General features: G+C 35.5%; 1 protein-coding gene and 1 long non-coding RNA gene across 6 annotated transcripts in view; both read right to left on the bottom strand.

The window, feature by feature from the left end:
• Positions 1 to 18,447, bottom strand: part of LOC309665945 — a 340,836-nt gene that overhangs the window by 52,957 nt on the left and 269,432 nt on the right. The window lies entirely within an intron of this gene.
• Positions 14,539 to 18,447, bottom strand: part of SNX13 (sorting nexin 13) — a 154,038-nt gene continuing 150,129 nt past the window's right edge. For all 5 annotated transcript variants that reach the window (XM_082472674.1, XM_082472672.1, XM_082472673.1 and 2 more), the window contains one exon: positions 14,539 to 17,652. In XM_082472674.1, the coding sequence (XP_082328800.1) occupies positions 17,405 to 17,652 (248 nt within the window). In that variant the 3' untranslated portion in view covers positions 14,539 to 17,404. The remainder of the gene's footprint in view (positions 17,653 to 18,447) is intronic.

Raw genomic sequence — 18,447 nt, 5'->3', positions numbered from 1 at the left:
CCCCCAGCGCAACAAAGGGGTCCTGCTGAAGTGAGGGGAATTCATCTCAGCTCCATTTCTGAGCTATGCTCTCAGTTACATGAGTCCCAGATAATTGTCTGTGACTCCAAGGTTGTGCAGAGATTTGGAAAGTCCCGTCTTTGAGATGCCCTTTCTGATCACTTGGGCAATGTTATTTGACCACGCTTCTAATCCAGCCTCCCTCTTCACCTGGGACACATTTTCTTCCAGGAGGTTCTTATGGACTCTCCTTAAGTCAATTACACATGCCTGAAAGCATCTGATTCAAGAATGAGCACAGCTGGGGCTCAAGATGGCCCCAGCCCCAGAACGATTTTGTCAGTGATCAGGGTTACAGAGTCAGTGGGTTATAGAACTATTACCGAGAATCTTATCCCAATGTCCTTTCTCAGTGTCTTCCCTCACTGCATACTGCCTCACTCTGTGAAATAGCACAAGGCAAGTACAAGTAGGAACAGTAGGCAGGAAGGAACAAGGTCTCACTACAGCTAATAAAGGAGTATCTTTCCCCTCAATTACCCTTCAGCAGAGGGGATTAATTAGTGAATTCCTTAAAAGCTGTTTTCTATGTACCAACTTCAGACAAGTGTAGCTTTGGTGGGAGGTATGATGCTATTGTAATAGGAACCCAGACCTGGTGTCTAATCTTCAGTATATTACTAACTACATGATTGTATGTATCACTTAAACCTTCCTCTGCCTCCTCAGAGGTAACTCTATCCTAATTCTACCTCATATAAATTCTAGGTAAAATGTAAGTAACTGTCTCCTATGAAAATATGGACACCCAGAGGATGGATGAGCTTCTCTACAATATTTCTGGGATTTAGGACAGGAGTATGAAAATTATCTTGATTTCCCTCTCCCAAAAAGTGATTTTGCTTTTCCTACTTTGCCCTCCCTGGTAACCTGTATTGGACAGGAGTTTCCCATGCTTGGGATGTTGGCTGGCCATGACTATGACATCTATCAGAAATCTCCTTGCTTCTGATGCCTGCTGAGACAATCAGCTATAGGCATTCATGCTCTATACTACAAAGCCCTGCCATAGATGACTGGACAAAGAATGGCTCCTGACCCAAGGCTAACTTCTGAGGTGGTCTGTCCTGAAATCTCCACCCAATAGGAATGCCCTAAACTGGATGCTGATTGGATGAATCAATCAAACCCTCTCTCCTGGACTGAACACAAAGAGACCAAGGAATGGAAACAAATCCCAGAAATGTGTTATGCACATAGACACATGCGTGTCCACATACAAATCTAGACACATCATATTCAAACTGCTGTAAAGCAAAGATAAAGAAAATCCTGAAGGCAGTTAGCATTTTTTTAAAAGGATGCAATGTATATAAAGAAACAACAAAAAAAAGAATTACATCAGGCTTCTCATCCCACAACATGCAAGACCGACAACAGTGACATTTTTAAAAATTATTAATAGACTTTATGTTTGTTAGTAGTTTTAGATTTACAGAAGTGAGAGATAGTACGTAGAGTTCCATATACCCAGCCCCTCCCCAGCCTTACCCTCCAACTCTGCACACAGTTTTCCCTATTATTAACATCTTACATTAGTGTTGTAATTTGTTACAACTGCTTATTGTAATATAATAATTAGTGTAGTTAAAATAATTATGTAATGTACAATTATAACAATGTAAACGATGGACTACATTAACTATAGTTCATGGTTTATACTAAGGTTTACTCTTAATTGTTGTTCTGTGGGTTTTGACACATGCCTAATGACATGTATCACCATTTGATTTATAAAAAATAGTTTCCCTACCCTAAAATCCCCTCTACTTCACCTATTTATCCCTCCTTTCCCTCCTCCCAAACTCCTGGCAACCACTGATCTTTCAACAGTCACAGAGTAGCATATTTAAAATACTGAGTGAAAAACAGCATAGTCAACCCAGAAATCTATGCACAGTGAAAATATTGTTCAAAAATTAAGGTGAAATAAAGACTTTTGTAGACAACTCAATGACAGTAGATGTGTACCACAACGTTAATTAAAAATTTTCAGGCAGGAGTATTATTATCAAATGGAAACTTGGATTTGCACAAAGAAATGAAACGTACCGTAAATGGTAAAAATGAACATAAATATACTTTTTCTTCTTTTTAATTAAGAGATATTTGACTAACATAAAATAATTAACAGTTTACTGTAGGGCTTATAATATAGCTAAAAACAAAATGTACAACAACAGTGAAGGCAGGAGGAATTGAAAATATACTGTTGTATAATTTTTACACCACACATAAAGCAGTTTAATATTATTTTAAGGCAGCTACAGCTATGATAAGTTACAGTTATACATTTTAAACCTTATAGAAACCATTAATATTTTTAAGAGATAAAGCTAAAAGCCACAAGAGAATATAAAATGGATTCTTAAAAAATAATGCAAAAGAAGAGGAAAGAGGGAATAAAGAACAAATGTGAAAAAATAAAAACAACCAGCAAGATGATAAATTCAACCATTTAATAATTAAAGCAAATAAAAATGGTTTAAATACTCAAGTTAAAAGGCAAAGATAAAATACATAAAAAACCAACAATAACAACAAAAACAGTCAACTATGTCTTATCAACAAGAAACTTTCTAACACAGGGGTCAACAAGGATTAAGGATTTAGCTCATAGGCTAAATCTAGCCTGAAGTATTTTTTAAAGGCCTTTATTAATATTAGACAAAGTAGACATCAGAACAAAAGATATTAGCAGGGAAAAAGAGGAACATTAAGCAATGATAAATGGGTCAATTCATTATATAGACATAAAAATCTTAAATATGTATGAACAAAGCCTCAAAAACATGAAGCCAAACCTGAGAGAACCAAAAGGAAACATAGAATCACAACTGCAATCAGAGACTTCAATACCAACAACTCCTCTTTCAGTAACTGAAAGATAAAGCAGGGAAAAAGAGGTAAAGATATAGGCCTGAACACTACAACCAAACAACTTGACCTAACCAACAATCATTGAACACTCCACCCAATTACAACAGAATATACATTCTTTTCAAGTGCATACGAAAGATTCACCAAGATAGATCATATTCTGGGCCACAAAACAAACCTCAACAAAGTTAAAAGAATGGCAAGTATATAAAGTATGTTCTCTAACCAAAACAGAAATAAACTAGAAATCAATAGCAGATATATGGAAAAATCCCAAAATGTTTAGAAATTAAACACACTTCTAAATAACCCATGGGTCAAAGAAGGAGTCAAATAGAAATGAAATATCTTTTTAATTGCATGAAAAAAATAAAAAACAAATCCAAATTTATGGGATGCAACTAAATCATACTTAGAGGGAAATTTATAGTATTAAATGAACATATTATGAAACGAAGTTTTCAAATTAATAATCTAAGCTTCCACCTTAAAGAACTAGAAAAGGAACAGCAAATTCAACCTAAATCAAGCAGAAGAACAGAAATAGTAAAGGGCAGAAATAAAACTAAAAGCAGAAAGTCAATGAAACCAAAAGCAGTTCTTTGCAAAGATTAATGAAATTAATTTAACTCTCTAGCCAATCTGATGAAAGAGAGAGGAGATAGAGCAGGAAGAGGATGGAGAGAAGGAAAAGATACAAATTACCAATATCATAAATAAAAAAGAGACCCCACAGATCTTACAATACATTAAAAGATCAGAGGGGAATACTACGAGAAACTTTAAGCCAATGAACTTGTTAACATAAGTCTGTGGTTCCCAACCAAGAGCAGACACTTGGCAAAAATGTGTGAAGACACAAGTGGGGGACTTGCTCTTGGCATCTAGTGAGTAGAGGCCTGGGATGCTGCTAAACATCCCATCATGCACAGGACACCCTCCCACAACAAAGAATCATCCTGCCCAAACATCACTTTGGTTGAGAAACCCTGACTTAAATGAAATGGACAAATTCCTTGAAAGACATCAACCACCAAAATTTTCCCAAGAGGAAACAAATAACCTGAATAATTCTTCTATGAAAGACACTGAATTCTTAGTTTAATATTTTCCACCAAAAAAAAAAAAAACAAACAAACAAAACCCACAAAACTCTAGGCCCTTCTGGCCTCACAGGTGAACTCTAACAATTAGGAAGAAATAATACCAATTTTATACACATTCTTTCAGAATATAGAAAAAGAGAGAATACCTCCCAACTCATTTTATGAAACCATTACCCAGTTACCAAAACCAGACATTACAAGAAAACTAATGACTAATACCATTCATGATCACAGGCATAAAAAAAAATGTAATAATAGTGGTTCAAATCCAACAATTTATAAAAAGGATAATAAATTATGAGCAATTGGGATTAATCTCAGGAAGACAAGGAGTATTCAACATTGGAAAATCATCAATGCAATTCGCCATATCAACAGACTAAAAAAGAATAACCATATGATCACTGAAAATGATGCAGACAAAGCATTTGAAAACCTTCAACATCCATTTGTGATCAACACTGTTAGCAAATAGGAATAAAAGGAATCTCCTGAGTCTGATTAAGGGTATTTACAAAAAGCCTACAGCTCACCGCCAAACTTAATGGTGAGAGAACAAGGCAGGGATATCCACTCTCATCATTCCTATTCAGCGTTATACTGGAGTTCTTAGTCAGTGAAGTAAAGCAGCAATGAGGGGGTGAGGGAGGGAGATGGGGAAAGGGGGCATACACATTGGAAACGAAGATTTAAAATAGCCTTTATTTTCTCCCTTTCCCCGTCTCCCTCCCTCACCCCCTCACTCCTGCTTTACTTCACTAAAAACTCCAGTATAATGCTGAATAGGAATGATGAGAGTGGATATCCCTGCCTTGTTCTCTCACCCAAAACATACAAGCAACTCATGCAGCTCAATATCAAAAAAACAAACAACCCAATCCAAAAATGGGCAGAAGACCTAAATAGACATTTCTCCAAAGAAGATATACAGATTGCCAACAAACACATGAAAGAATGCTCAACATCATTAATCATTAGAGAAATGCAAATCAGAACTACAATGAGATATCATCTCACACTGGTCAGAATGGCCATCATCAAAAAAATCTACAAATAGGGGCTTCCCTGGTGGCGCAGCGGTTGAGAATCTGCCTGCCAATGCAGGAGACACGGGTTCGAGCCCTGGTCTGGGAAGATCCCACATGCCGCGGAGCAACTAGGCCCGTAAGCCACAACTACTGAGCCTGCGCGTCTGGAGCTTGTGCTCCGCAACAGGAGAGGCCGCAACAGTGAGAGGCCCACACACCGCGATGAAGAGTGGCCCCCGCTTGCCGCAACTAGAGAAAGCCCTTGCACAGAAACGAAGACCCAACACAGCCAAAAATAAATATAAATAAATAAAAATGTAAAAAGATAGTCACATTATTATTATTTAAAAAAAAAAGGCAGGGGGAAATAACAACTGAAAATTGAAAAAGCCCCAATAATTTAAAAAAAAAAAAAAATCTACAAACAATAAATGCTGGAGAGGGTGTGGAGAAAAGGGAACCCTCTTGCACTGTTGGTGGGAATGTAAATTGATACAGCCACTATGGAGAACAGTATGGAGGTTCCTTAAAAAACTAAAAATAGAACTACCATATGACCCAGCAATCCCACTACTGGACATATACCCTGAGAAAACCATACTTCAAAAAGAGCCATGTACCACAATGTTCATTGCAGCTCTATTTACAATAGCCAGGACATGGAAGCAACCTAAGTGTCCATCAACAGATGAATGGATAAAGAAGATGTGGCACAAATATACAATGGAATATTACTCAGCCATAAAAAGGAATGAAACTGAGTTATTTATAGTGAGGTGGATGGACCTAGAGTCTGTCATACAGAGTGAAGTAAGTCAGAAAGAGAAAAAAAAGTACCGTATGCTAACACATATATATGGAATCTAAAAAAAGAAAAAAAAGAAAAAAAAAGAAAATGGTCAGAAGAACCTAGGGGCAAGACGGGAATAAAGACGCAGACCTACTAGAGAATGGACTTGAGGATATGGGGAGGGGGAAGCGTAAGCTGTGACAAAGTGAGAGAGTGGCATGGACATATATACACTACCAAATGTAAAACTGATAGATAGTGGGAAGCAGCTGCATAGCACAGGGAGATCAGCTCGGTACTTTGTGACCACCTAGAGGGGTGGGATAGGGAGGGTGGGAGGGAGAGAGATGCAAGAGAGAAGAGATATGGGGACATATGTATATGTATAACTGATTCACTTTGTTATAAAGCAGAAACTGACACACCATTGTAAAGCAATTATACTCTAGTAAAGATGTTAAAAATAAATAAAAATAAAAGTTTATTTTAACAATATGTATTTCTAACACAACATTGTAAGTCAACTATATTTCAATAAAAATTTTTTTAATATGTAAAAATAAATAAATAAAATGGCCTTTATTAACAGATGACATGACTGTCTATATAGAAAATCTCAAAGAATCTTAAGCAAGTTTAGCAAGGTCACAGAATATAAGGTCAATATAAAACATTGTATTTCTCTATACTAGCAATGAACAATGGGAAGTTAAATTATAGTACCATTTGCAATAACATAAAAAATGAAACACTGTTAAATCTAAAAAAATGTAAAAAACGTGTTCAATGAAACTAGAAAACACTGATAAGTCATACCAATTCATGGACTGAAAGATTCAATATTAAGATGTCAATTCTTACCAAACTGAGCTAGTGATTAAATACAATCCCTATCAAAACCCTAAGAGCGTTTTTTGGTTTTGTTTGTTTTGTTTTACAGACAAGCTGATTCTAAAATTTGTACGGAGAAGCAAAGCAGTCCAAACAACTAAAACTATTTTGAAAACTAAAACCAAGTTTAAGGACTCATACCACTTAATTTCAAGACTTACTATAAAGCTATTCAGTATTGACATAAGATAGATATATAGATCCTTGGAACAGAAATCTAGAAATAGAACCACACATGTATGGTCAATGTATATTCAACAAAGGTGCCAAGGTAATTCAATGGGGGACCGGATGTTCTCTGCAACAATGATGAAGGAATAATTGGTCACTGATATGCAAAAAAAACCAACCTCAATTCATACCTCACACCATATATAAAACTTAATTTGAGATGTACCAAAGACCTAAATGTAAAACCTAAAACTATAAAACTTCTGAAAGAAAACACAAGAGAATATCTTTGTGGTATTGAATTAAGTAAGGAAAGTTTTCTTAGACAAGACAGAAGAAACAAAAAGGAAAATCTGATAAACTGCACTGCATCAAAATTTTAGAATCCTGTTAGCTGAAAGACACTGTTAAGGAAATTAAAAGATAAGGCACAGACTGGGAGAAAACCTTTGCAAAACACACATCTGTTAAAGAACACATTTCCAGACTATAAAAGAATTCTCAGGACTTATTAATAAGAAACCAAACAACCCTATTAAAAAGAAATAAGAAGATTTGAACACACAATTCACCAAAGAGATAGGATAGCAAATAAGCATATGAAAAGATGCACCAAATATTAGTCATCAGGAAAATACATATTTAAGTCACAAAAAGAGACAACCATACACGCATTAGAATGACCACACTTAAAAATAAATAAATAAAAGCCTTATAGTACCAAATGCTGACAAAAATACAGAGAAACTGAAACTCTTATAAATTGTTAATGAAAGTGCAAAATGCTACAACTACTTTAGAAAATAGTTTGGGAGTTTCTAATAAAATTAAGTATATACTTATCATATAGCCTAGCAATCCCTCTCCTGGGAACTTACCCAAGAGAATGAAAGCATATGTCTACACACAGACTTGTACTGAGTGCTTATTCTGACACCAGCTGGTGTACTGCAGTACAATTTCCATGCGAACCACTCGGAGTTAACATCACATTCCACAGGTTTAAAGGCACAGTCTCCACCCTGACTGCCCTTACTCCTGATGCCAGCCACACGTGGGGGTGCCCAGGCCAGTGGTACTTTTGATTACTTGGCTACAAATCCAGGGGTTACCACAATTCCCTCAAGTTTGATAATTCACTGGAACAGTTCACAGAGTTCAGAAAAGCAATAAATTATGATTACGGCTTTACTATAAAGGATAAAAATTAGGACCAGTCAGGTGAGAAGACACAAAGAGTGAGGTCTGGGAGGTCCCACAACATGGAGTTTCCATGCTCTCTTCCCTTCCCACGGAGTCAGGGTGGGTGGTCACACTTATTGGCACAGCAATGTGCTCTCCAACCGCGATGCTTTACTGAACTTTGATGTCCAGAGTTCTTATTGAGGTCATCACAGAGAGATATGATAGAAATCACTGGCCATTGACTGAATTCAATCTCCAGTCCTCCTCCTCTCCCCAGAGGTCAGCTGGCTCAAAGCCCCAAACCTCTAATCACATGGCTGATCTTTCTGGTGACAAACCCCATCCTAAGTCAACTCATCTCCTTAGCATAAACTCAAACGACTGAAAAAGCTCATGAATAGCAAAGACAATCCTAATGCTCACAAAAGTCCATGGATTTAGAGTATACCTCCCAGGAACCAAATTGTTTATTATACAACAATGTTTATAGCAGCTTTATTCATAATTACCAACAATCTTAAAATAACCCAAATGTCCTTTAACTGGTGAGTGGATAAAATAATTGTAGTATGTCCATACTATGGAATAGTATTAACAAGAAAAGGATGAGTTATTGATACATGTTAATAACATACATGAATTTCAAAAGCAATATGAGTTGTTTTTTTTAAATAGGCATTGTAAATGCAATAACTATCTACATAGCATTGTCTTATGATCTGTAGCATCAGAGGAACATATCCTTTTTCTATAATAATTACATTTAGTTCAGGGTTTTGCAACCTCAGTGCTATTGACATTTTGGACCAGATAATTCTTTGTTGTGGGGTGCTATATATAGGATATTTATCAGCATCCCTGGCCCTACTCATTAAGATGCTAACAGTAATTTCTCCAGCCCCGACAGTCAAATATGTCCAGATATTCCCAAATGTTCCATGAGGGGTAACTCACCCCCAGTTTAAAACTGCTAATTCAGTCAAACATAATTTTTACAGTTTTCATAATCTTAAATATTTTGTGGAGACAAACATAACTTACATCAGTGTCAGAAATTGATAGCATTCAAATTATGCTTTCCATCGGAAAACTCATCCAAATTTTGTATAAGTTAGAAACTTTAGAATAATGTTACTTTTCACACCAGGGCAAAAACATATAGTCATTTTAAACCAAAATTATTAAAACTGTCGAATTTGTCCAAGTATTCCCTTTGTTTTGTAATATTATCTTATATTTTTCTACATTTACATACCAAATTATTAAAACAAGGACTAGCATTTTTCTTATTTCTTCTTGTTATACACATACAACATATGTATACTTTTGTTTCTTATGTTGTATCCTAGGCAATCAAGGCCATTAATTTAAAGAATGGCTAACTTTTTCCACTCACCTCCTTCAACAAGTATTTGAGTTTCATTAAAGAGCTAGCAAACTTGCCCACTGGACTCTTTTGCTTTCTCTCTGAAAATTATTTTGTTCTTTCATTTTCAATTTATTTAGTCCGAATTAGTCTATTTATGCAATCAAAGTAAGAGCTCCATTAACTTTAAGAGACTTTATAATTAACTTATTAATTATCTATGGAGCTACGCAAAGGCATGTAAGTCTATCAACAAATACATTTAGAAAATACTTCATATTCACGTGATAAAAGAATTTCATCCAACTCTTGAGCAAGCTGAGGGGACTCTGGAGGAGTTGAGTGATGCATTTTTTGTTATTTCAGTATATATGCGTGTGTATTTTGTTTTGTTTTTAACACAAAGCTCTTTTTCATATTTTTGACCTGGCTCATCATGGAGTTTTGTTTTTAAAGAAATGAGAAAGAAAAATCAGGCTATTCAGCACCCTTCAGGTTGCAATAGAAAGTCATGAAGCTCAAAACAAACCAGAAATAATCTTTTCCACTCACCCTGCAGTCCCATTCCACCATACATACAGACCCATTTATAAAACTGTTATAAAAACCAAGAAAAATTCTTAATTTCAACCACTCTTACTCTAAAACCACGTAAAACTAATTTCAATTTTTCTTAAATTTTTGTATGAACTCTCTATTTGATGGTTAATCTGTATATCTGAATTAGATATCCTCAGTAGTGCATATAAATGACCAATTTTTATGCTCACTCAATTCCCAGAACTTGAGAGACAATAAAGTGGATGAATGCGATCGGCGAATACAGTATTACAATTATATACAGATATTTGTAAAAGGCTAATTACTTCTCTTTTACAAAGACAGAAAAGGTTTCCCCCCCCACCACTTATATACATACATACATACATACACACACACACACACACACACACACACACACACACACACACACACACACACAGAAGTAGCAGGCTTACTTTTACAACTTTATCCATGAATCAAAAATAAAGAACAAAACTCACCAATTTGTTGTAGCAGCTTTGGAAGGAGGGAGGTCAGAAACACAAAGGATTGCAAGGAGCCACTATCTTTCAAGCAGGCACAAAAACTTTTTTTCTTGAATGTCTTTTTTTAGCTTTTTGTGCTGTGCAAATAAGACAAACAACATGGAGGATTCTATCTCTGGCAGAAGAAACACCATTACTGGTGTAGGCTGCAATGTGAACTTCTTAATTCCAAGGCGAGACCTGCTATTGGCCAGACTAAACCTATGTCTGAAATGCCAGTAAGTTTTCTTAAGAATCCTCAAGATGCGCAAACAAAAAAAGCAAATGGCTGCTTGAGAGAGAATCAGAAGTTCAGACCACAAAAAAATCAGCTTCCCAACATTGCTTCCACCAATAGAGAAATAAAAAATCTGTGCACTAATCAAAATCAGAACCAGATTGACCTAGACTCAGAAAAAGAACCAGAGGGAAGAAAAGTAGGAAACAGTCAGCAAGGGTGAAAGCTCTAATTGCTGAATGAGTTTCATACCTGGAGGCAAACTCAGTTCACCTGGGCATCCCAGGGGAACTTTCACTTGTCAAAGGAAAACGGAGACACAAGAGCATTTTAGGAAAGGCTTTTACTTATAAAGAAGACTGCAAAAGAATTTTCAGGCTCTAGAAAGACTGGCTCACAAAATAAAAAGGACAACAGTTGAAAGTAAAATATCCCACGAGTATCAATGTTACTGAGTGAATAGCCTGGTCATGGGAGTAAAACAGCAATTTTCTCATGTAATCATTCATCTCACATCTTTAAACATCAAGAAAAACCCTGCTTTTCTTGTTTATCTCAGTTGCAAAGTCCCTCTCTTCCCTTCCCCTTCTTCCCAACTATGGGATGCCTACTTAAATCAAGACAAGTTAAAATATTTGGTTTTGCTGCCTCTAGCCTTCTCCTCCTCTTAAAGCAGGGCTAGGCATCCCATTTATATTCTCCCTGCAAGACTAGCCGCAGATTTGTCAGGTGTTAGCTTGTAGAGAAAAAACAACAATACCCAGAACCGAAGTCTTCAGTTCCTACTTTATTTTGTAAGTGAGAGCACAGATCAGTGGTTCTCAGCTGGCGGCAATTTTGCCCCCAGACATCATTTGGCAATGTCTGGAGACATTTTTGGTTGTCATAGCTGCGGGTGGGGGAAGTGCTACTGGCATTATGTAGTAGGTAGAGCCCAAGAATGCTACTGAACATCTTTAATGCACAGTACAGCTCCCACAACGAAGAATTATATGCAGCCCAAAATATCAGTAACGCCACTGTTGAGAAACTGTGGCACAGACTCGAGTAAGATCACCTGTGTTGAGATTTCAGCCTCATCACTTACCAGCTCTAAAACTTTGGTATGCTTGAGTTTTCCCACCTATAAGCTGAAGAAGGTAATAGTATCTACACCTCAAAAAGTTGTGATTAATAAGTGCTGTATAACTGTTGCTATGGGAATCTTTATTGGAAATACACAAATATGTTCCTCCAGCTTCTTGGATTGCAACATACATTCATAACATTATCACTATCTTTTCCCCCTTTCATCTGCATCTGAATTGTCATGTTTCCACTTCTAGGTGTGGAGGCTTCTACACAAGGATAAATCTTAAAAATCTTCAGTGCGACTCATCGCTTTCTGTTAGCCATTTCTTCGGATCAAGGTGTTTAGTTGTGTAGAAAAGAGTTAACATAGCAGGTATGACTGCTGTCCTTTGAAAGGCCTGCTTATAAGGTTGGCCTTTGTTCTCAGCTATCTGAGAACTTAGATTTCGGGAGTACGCCTACCATTCCCAAAACTGATAGAAGTGGCTCAGTATGCGTAAACCGTTTGTACAAAATATATGGTTTATGTGGAACACGTGCTTTCCTTCCAGGAGTCCAGAATTTTGGTGTCAAGCAGAGGGTGCCTACATGACCTGGCCCCCCAAAAAACTGTAGGCAGTCTTAAATTAGCTTCCTTGATTGGCCATGTTTCACACGTGCTGTCACAACTCATTGCTGGGGGGAATTAAGTGTATCCTGCAAGACTGCATTGGGAGAGGAACTTTGGAAGCTCGTGCCTGGTTTCCCTCAAACTTCACCCCATGCACCCTTTCCCTTTCATCTTGTTCTATATCCTTTTGCTGTAAGAAATCTTTGCTGTATGACTGAAGGCCGAATCCTGAGAGGCCTCCTGGTGAATCACCAGGGGGGTGGTCTTGCAGTTTTCCAACAAACAATTAGACCTATTGTTTTATTCCACTCAATTATATGTAAAAGTTCATGTTTGCCAACTTAAAATGTCACATTTCATACAATTCTCATACACTGTGCATTGGGAAACAGACATTAAGTATAATTTCCATTCTATGAATTGTTTTTCTTGTGAAGTACTAGGTTCTTAGCTGCTGCCATTGTTCCTAGATCAAACATAGCATCTCCTTATTATATATGGATTAATGTCTGGCACATATTTTAAACTCTGACCTATATTACATTTCTCTCTCCTCTTTGCATTTCCTAGTTACTACTCTTTTGATCACATCAGCAAGATAAGGATCTTTAAGAAGTAGCAAATATCTTTCCTACTTCTCAGGAGACATACTCTATTATCCCTCATTGAGTTCATTACTCTGGTATCCAGGGCCAAATTCAACTTCAATATCTCCTGTTAATTTTTCAAATTGTCCTTTTTCTTTCAAACACTGAACTTTGTATACGAATGACAAGCTAAAAAAACAGGAAAAAAAAAACCCCAAAACACCATTTCCCAAATTCATGGGTTTTTCTATATAGACTTTAACTAAAGATGCCTCACCTTATTTTCTCCCCTACTAAGATTTTTTTTTTAAACCACGTTCCTTGGGAACACTATCCTCAAGCTATTAATAGGTATTTATGACAAAAGATTCTGTAGTTAACTAAGTTTGGGAAGTCAGGAAAACAAAGTTAAACAGAGTTATTCATTATATAACTTTTCAGAACCTTTGATACAATCATTTGAATTGTGAAGGAACATTTTAGGGTTTCGAATAATGTAGATTTACATTAAGTTACATAAAAGTATAAAATTATTCCTTCAGTAACAACTTAAAGGGACCACTATTTTACAGTATGCATTTTGAGAAACACTATGCCTGCCACTGGTAGGGTAGGAGTAATCCTACCCTGATGTCTGAGAAGTCTGTGGATATAGATCCAAGAAGCCTGCAAAGACTATCGCCAACTAGGCAGAGCTACATTTCTGAGTATTGAATCTATTGCCTTTAGAAATGAAACCTCTAAAATAGCAGGCAGGCTATGAATTTAAAAGAGATCAAACAAAAATTGTTAATGGATTACTTATAGATAGATCTTCCTCTATGAGAAAATTATAATTTTGCATGTAGGGAAGTATGAAGTTTCTTTAACATGTGGCAGTAAATTAGTTGCCCCATAAAAGGAAAAATTAAATTCAGTTAGCTGTAAGTCAGTAATCACTCAATAGTTCATCTATCAACCTGGAACTTGAATTGCTTGATTTCTAAAATGAAAAGAAAGGAAAATACACACAGATAATAAAGACAACTGAGCAAGCATTTTTCAAGTAATAAAAATGCATCACTACTAAATAAAATTCAACAAAAAGGTTTGTTAATACTTTATTAGTATTTTCTAATGGACAAAACATAACGCAAACCAAATAAAATTTTTAATCTTCTTTTTAGTTCAATAAAAATAACTGACATTCTGATTGTTGTTTCTTCTTTGTTAAAGAAGTATTGATAGAATAGTTAGGCACACAGTTGACACTTACTGTACAATGAATGATATGCACAAGTTATCTTTTAACACTTATAATTCTAAAATGTGCTCTTTATATTTTTCCCTTGTAATACAGGAGCCATGCTCCTATAAGCAAAATTTACTAATAACAAAAGAATTTTACAAGGAGTGACAAAAAGACTTTTAAAACAAGTCCTTAAATAAAAGGATGCAGCAACAACGGAGTGTAAGTTGTTGGGTTAAGAAGACAGCTTAAACTAGATCTCAAAACATTAAAAATTCATTTATTTTACAATGCTCAAATACACATGCATTAAATGAAAATATTGCACAAATTAAAATTTTAGATTGTGAAATCTTATATTGTTCTTAATTTTTTAAAAATTGGTACACTTTCCTGGTAGCACTTAACTGTTTGATTTTTTTCCAAACACCAAAGCACAAACTTAAAATGAAGGAACTGAAATATTCAAGGTTTTAAATAAAAAAAAAAAAAAAAAAATTAAGGCTAACCAAGTGCATCCATTAGTCAATGGCACAATTGTTTTCAGCAACTATCAGAAAACCCTAATCATAGGAAATGCCCATCTAACCCTTATATATAAATCATACAATCAATTTTTTAGGTGAATTAACTATAAGTTAGTAGTGATGGTTTCTAAATAGTTTATGTTACCTGAAAAGTCAGAAAACCCAAACAAAGAATGATCAATTTAGAAGGTTCTTGCCTAAAGGCACCACTGACTTAAAAACACATTCAAAAATCAAATATCAGAAGACATAAAGCCTCTTCATGTATATATTCATATATGCAGTAAATGCATTAAATGTAATAACTTTATTAAACATAGTACACTGTACTTGACTTATGGGTTAAATATTTTACACACAGCTCGACCAAGTCATTCAAAAAGTATCTCTAATTTTAGCATGACCACGGCTCTCTCTGATGTAAAACATAGATGTGCAAGGAGAAGATGCATAACCATTTACACAGACTACCACTTGACATTTCTGCTTTTGAAATATAAACTCTTTTAAACAAAAATTATTTTAAAAACCCATTTACTCAAATAGTTTTTGGTATGACTGCAGTTCTCTTGCAGGGCTCCATGAAAATTCACAATCCTGCATGACCTTTCTTTCCCTGGTTGATGGCCAGCGTTCCTCACATTATCTAGAAATGCTTTTTCACATGTACACACTAGGCTCTTACTCTTAGATTTATGTCAAAAATATACTTGAAATGGGCAGGGGTATATCTGAAAATCATTGCACTTACGGCCATGCTGATGCTTCCTACAGACATGTTTCACATACCTTTTCTTCCAAAGCCTGGGGCATGAGGAGAGACCAGGGCAGGAAGACACACTGAGAAGAAGAAATATTATATCTTCCACCAGAGTCAATAAGGATCTTTTCTCATTTGGAAGTTTAAATGAAAGGGATTTCATTTACATAATTCTGAAGACATGCAACACAGGCTGAAAATATGCATACTATAAGTATGCACAACAGCATTATTAATAAATATGATTATTATTATAAAGCTTTAAAGGAAGGCTTTATTTTATTCAGCTTCACTTTGTAAGTAGGATCTCAGTGAGAACAAGACAATAACATCTTGTTCCAATCTTAAAGCTCCCAAACAACTGGGATACCAATACTCTGTCCCTTTATCTTAAGCACCCGGACGTTCTTTTAATACCAACATCTTGGCTCAGTGGTCTGATAAATAGCTTCACTATTTTAAGGTTTTAGTGTTAAATAATTTTAAAACAAAAAACGCTGACACGCCCAAACCCTTAGTCAGTGGAAGTTTAAAACTATGCAGAAATCCTGCATACAAAACATATGAAGACTTCCAAGATTGACAAATGGAGAATGAGAAAACTATAGGAAATGCAGAGGCTCCAAAACTGGAAAAGGTATTTTGTTGTTGTTGGTATAAAATTATTTTAGGGACTTAAATGTATACACCGAGGGGTTTTGCCAACTTGCTTTATTTAGTAGAATTTTACATTATGCAAAATATAAATAAAGCCTATTTTAAAAAATATTATAGTTGTTTTCATTATTTATTTTCATATATGTACACTATAATAGAGTTAAGAATTTGTATGTTTACATACGACTAATAAACTCATTTAATCCTTTGATTTGCTACTTTTGCAATCACCTAACGTATGTCTAGATCACACAATTTAAAATCATCATATAGTAACTTTCAATAGAGTACTGTTTTTTAAATTTCCACATTTTTAGAAGTATTTGGCAGTTCTTTCAACAAATTATAGCCCCTATTATATAATCAGTAATCTCTTAAAGAAAACTGTAATAATTTCGCTGAAACTTAAATAAGAGCCATCATATGCTTCTTTTTACACACAGAATGCCAAAATAAAGCTTATGACTGAGTACTGTAAGAGCAAAATAGAGCCCTTAAGACACATAAGAATCAATTAAAATCTGTTTTCTACCAATAATGAATAACAAATCCAACGAAATTTTTGTTTTGACTGGTTTTTATACTAGGTTTTTACTTTATGTCACAAAACTGTAATTTGGATATAATGTTACTTCATACTTTAAGGGCATTCTGTCACTTTCCCTAGACCTGAAACAGATGTTCCAAAGATCACTCACCCGGCTATCTACACTATATCAAAATTCTGAAAAAGACCTATAAAATCATTATGCAAAACAAATCCCTCCAAATAGTACATTGCACAGTTTCCCACTGTAAAACAAATCAGCCAATTTATCTGTGAACTCGTTTTGTGCTTTCCTTAGCTCTCATATATACACTCTGGCACTTTGTCATTGCTGGAGAATGCTGATTAGTTTGAAACGGAAGAGACCAACATCATTCTTGCTTGAGATGGGGGCAGTATCCTCTCAGTGTTGCAAAAATATGCACCAAATCATTTAAGACACAGAAATCTCTCTTGGTAGTGGCTGGATAATAGACAAGGATGAGAAGAACCACAGTCTTGTGGATGTATTAACAATCTATTTTGAGACACTAAAAGACTGGTGCAGACACAACAGTATATGAGTTAAGCCCCAGAAGATCCGTCCATATCATCAGTCCTGGACAAAACGAACACCAGCTTCATAGATTGGAGTGTCACCTTTTCTGTAAAGAAGGCGCTTGAGTAGTTTGAAGTTTCTGTTTATATTTCTGCATCTGCTTTGACCGTGAATGCAGTCTGTTGAAAAGTTCACGGAATTTATACTGTGGAAATAAGGTTTCCAAAAAGCCTTCCAAAAAGACATAAACCATCCTCCTATTTAACTGGTTGTGCTGAAACATTTCAAAAACACGAAGAATACCTTTCCGTGTTGTCTCAGCCCCAATAATGTGCTTCAGTTCATCTAAATGAAGCGGGGGAGAGGGGAAATAAACACAATTCATTATTCAAAGGAAACCCAAGGCCTAAACTATGCCAAGTATGTAAAGTACAAAGCAGAGTAACTGATAAATAGCAAGTATTCAGTTAATGACCTTAACATAAGTTTAATAACGGACTTAAAACTTATATACGTTTGCAAGCATGCATGCACTTACGCAATAGATACTGTGAGACAAATACAGCACAGGAGAAAGTAGGAAACCCCAAATTAGAGTTGTAATCTTGTCCCTTAATACCTATAAGATAACTCACCCACCCTGAGTTTGCATCCTCATCTATAAAATGGGAATTTATAATAACCAATATCATTATAACTGTAAGAATTTATAAACACTTGATGAGATAATGTGAAAAGTGATCTGTAAACTCTAAAACACTATACACATACTCTTACTACATTTAATGCACAGTGAGAAATATAAGAAAATGTGTGAAAGTTGATCTATGATTTCAAAAAACTTGCAACACAGAAACAGTGCCATTAAAATACTAAAAGCATAAAGACACAAGGGGGGAATGCAACATGAGTTAACAAGGAAAGGTTCCCTTCAAGGAAGTGACAACTGAAGTAGATTTTGCTACCTGGGCAGCATTTTCATAGGTGCAAACAGATGAAGGATTTAAGAACAGGAATGAACAAATGAGCACTAAGTGGAAACGAAAACAAGACAGGCTCAAGAAATGGGGTAGTAAAGTTTGATTGAATTTTAGGATTCCTGTAAGAGAAAGTGGTGAAAAAAATGGAAAACTGACAGTA

This window comes from Balaenoptera physalus (genome assembly GCF_965194825.1).
Source record: "Balaenoptera physalus genome assembly, chromosome: 8".
NCBI lineage: Eukaryota > Metazoa > Chordata > Mammalia > Artiodactyla > Balaenopteridae > Balaenoptera > Balaenoptera physalus.
Note: the sequence above shows the minus strand (reverse complement) of the source record. Positions and strands in the feature narration are given on the sequence as shown.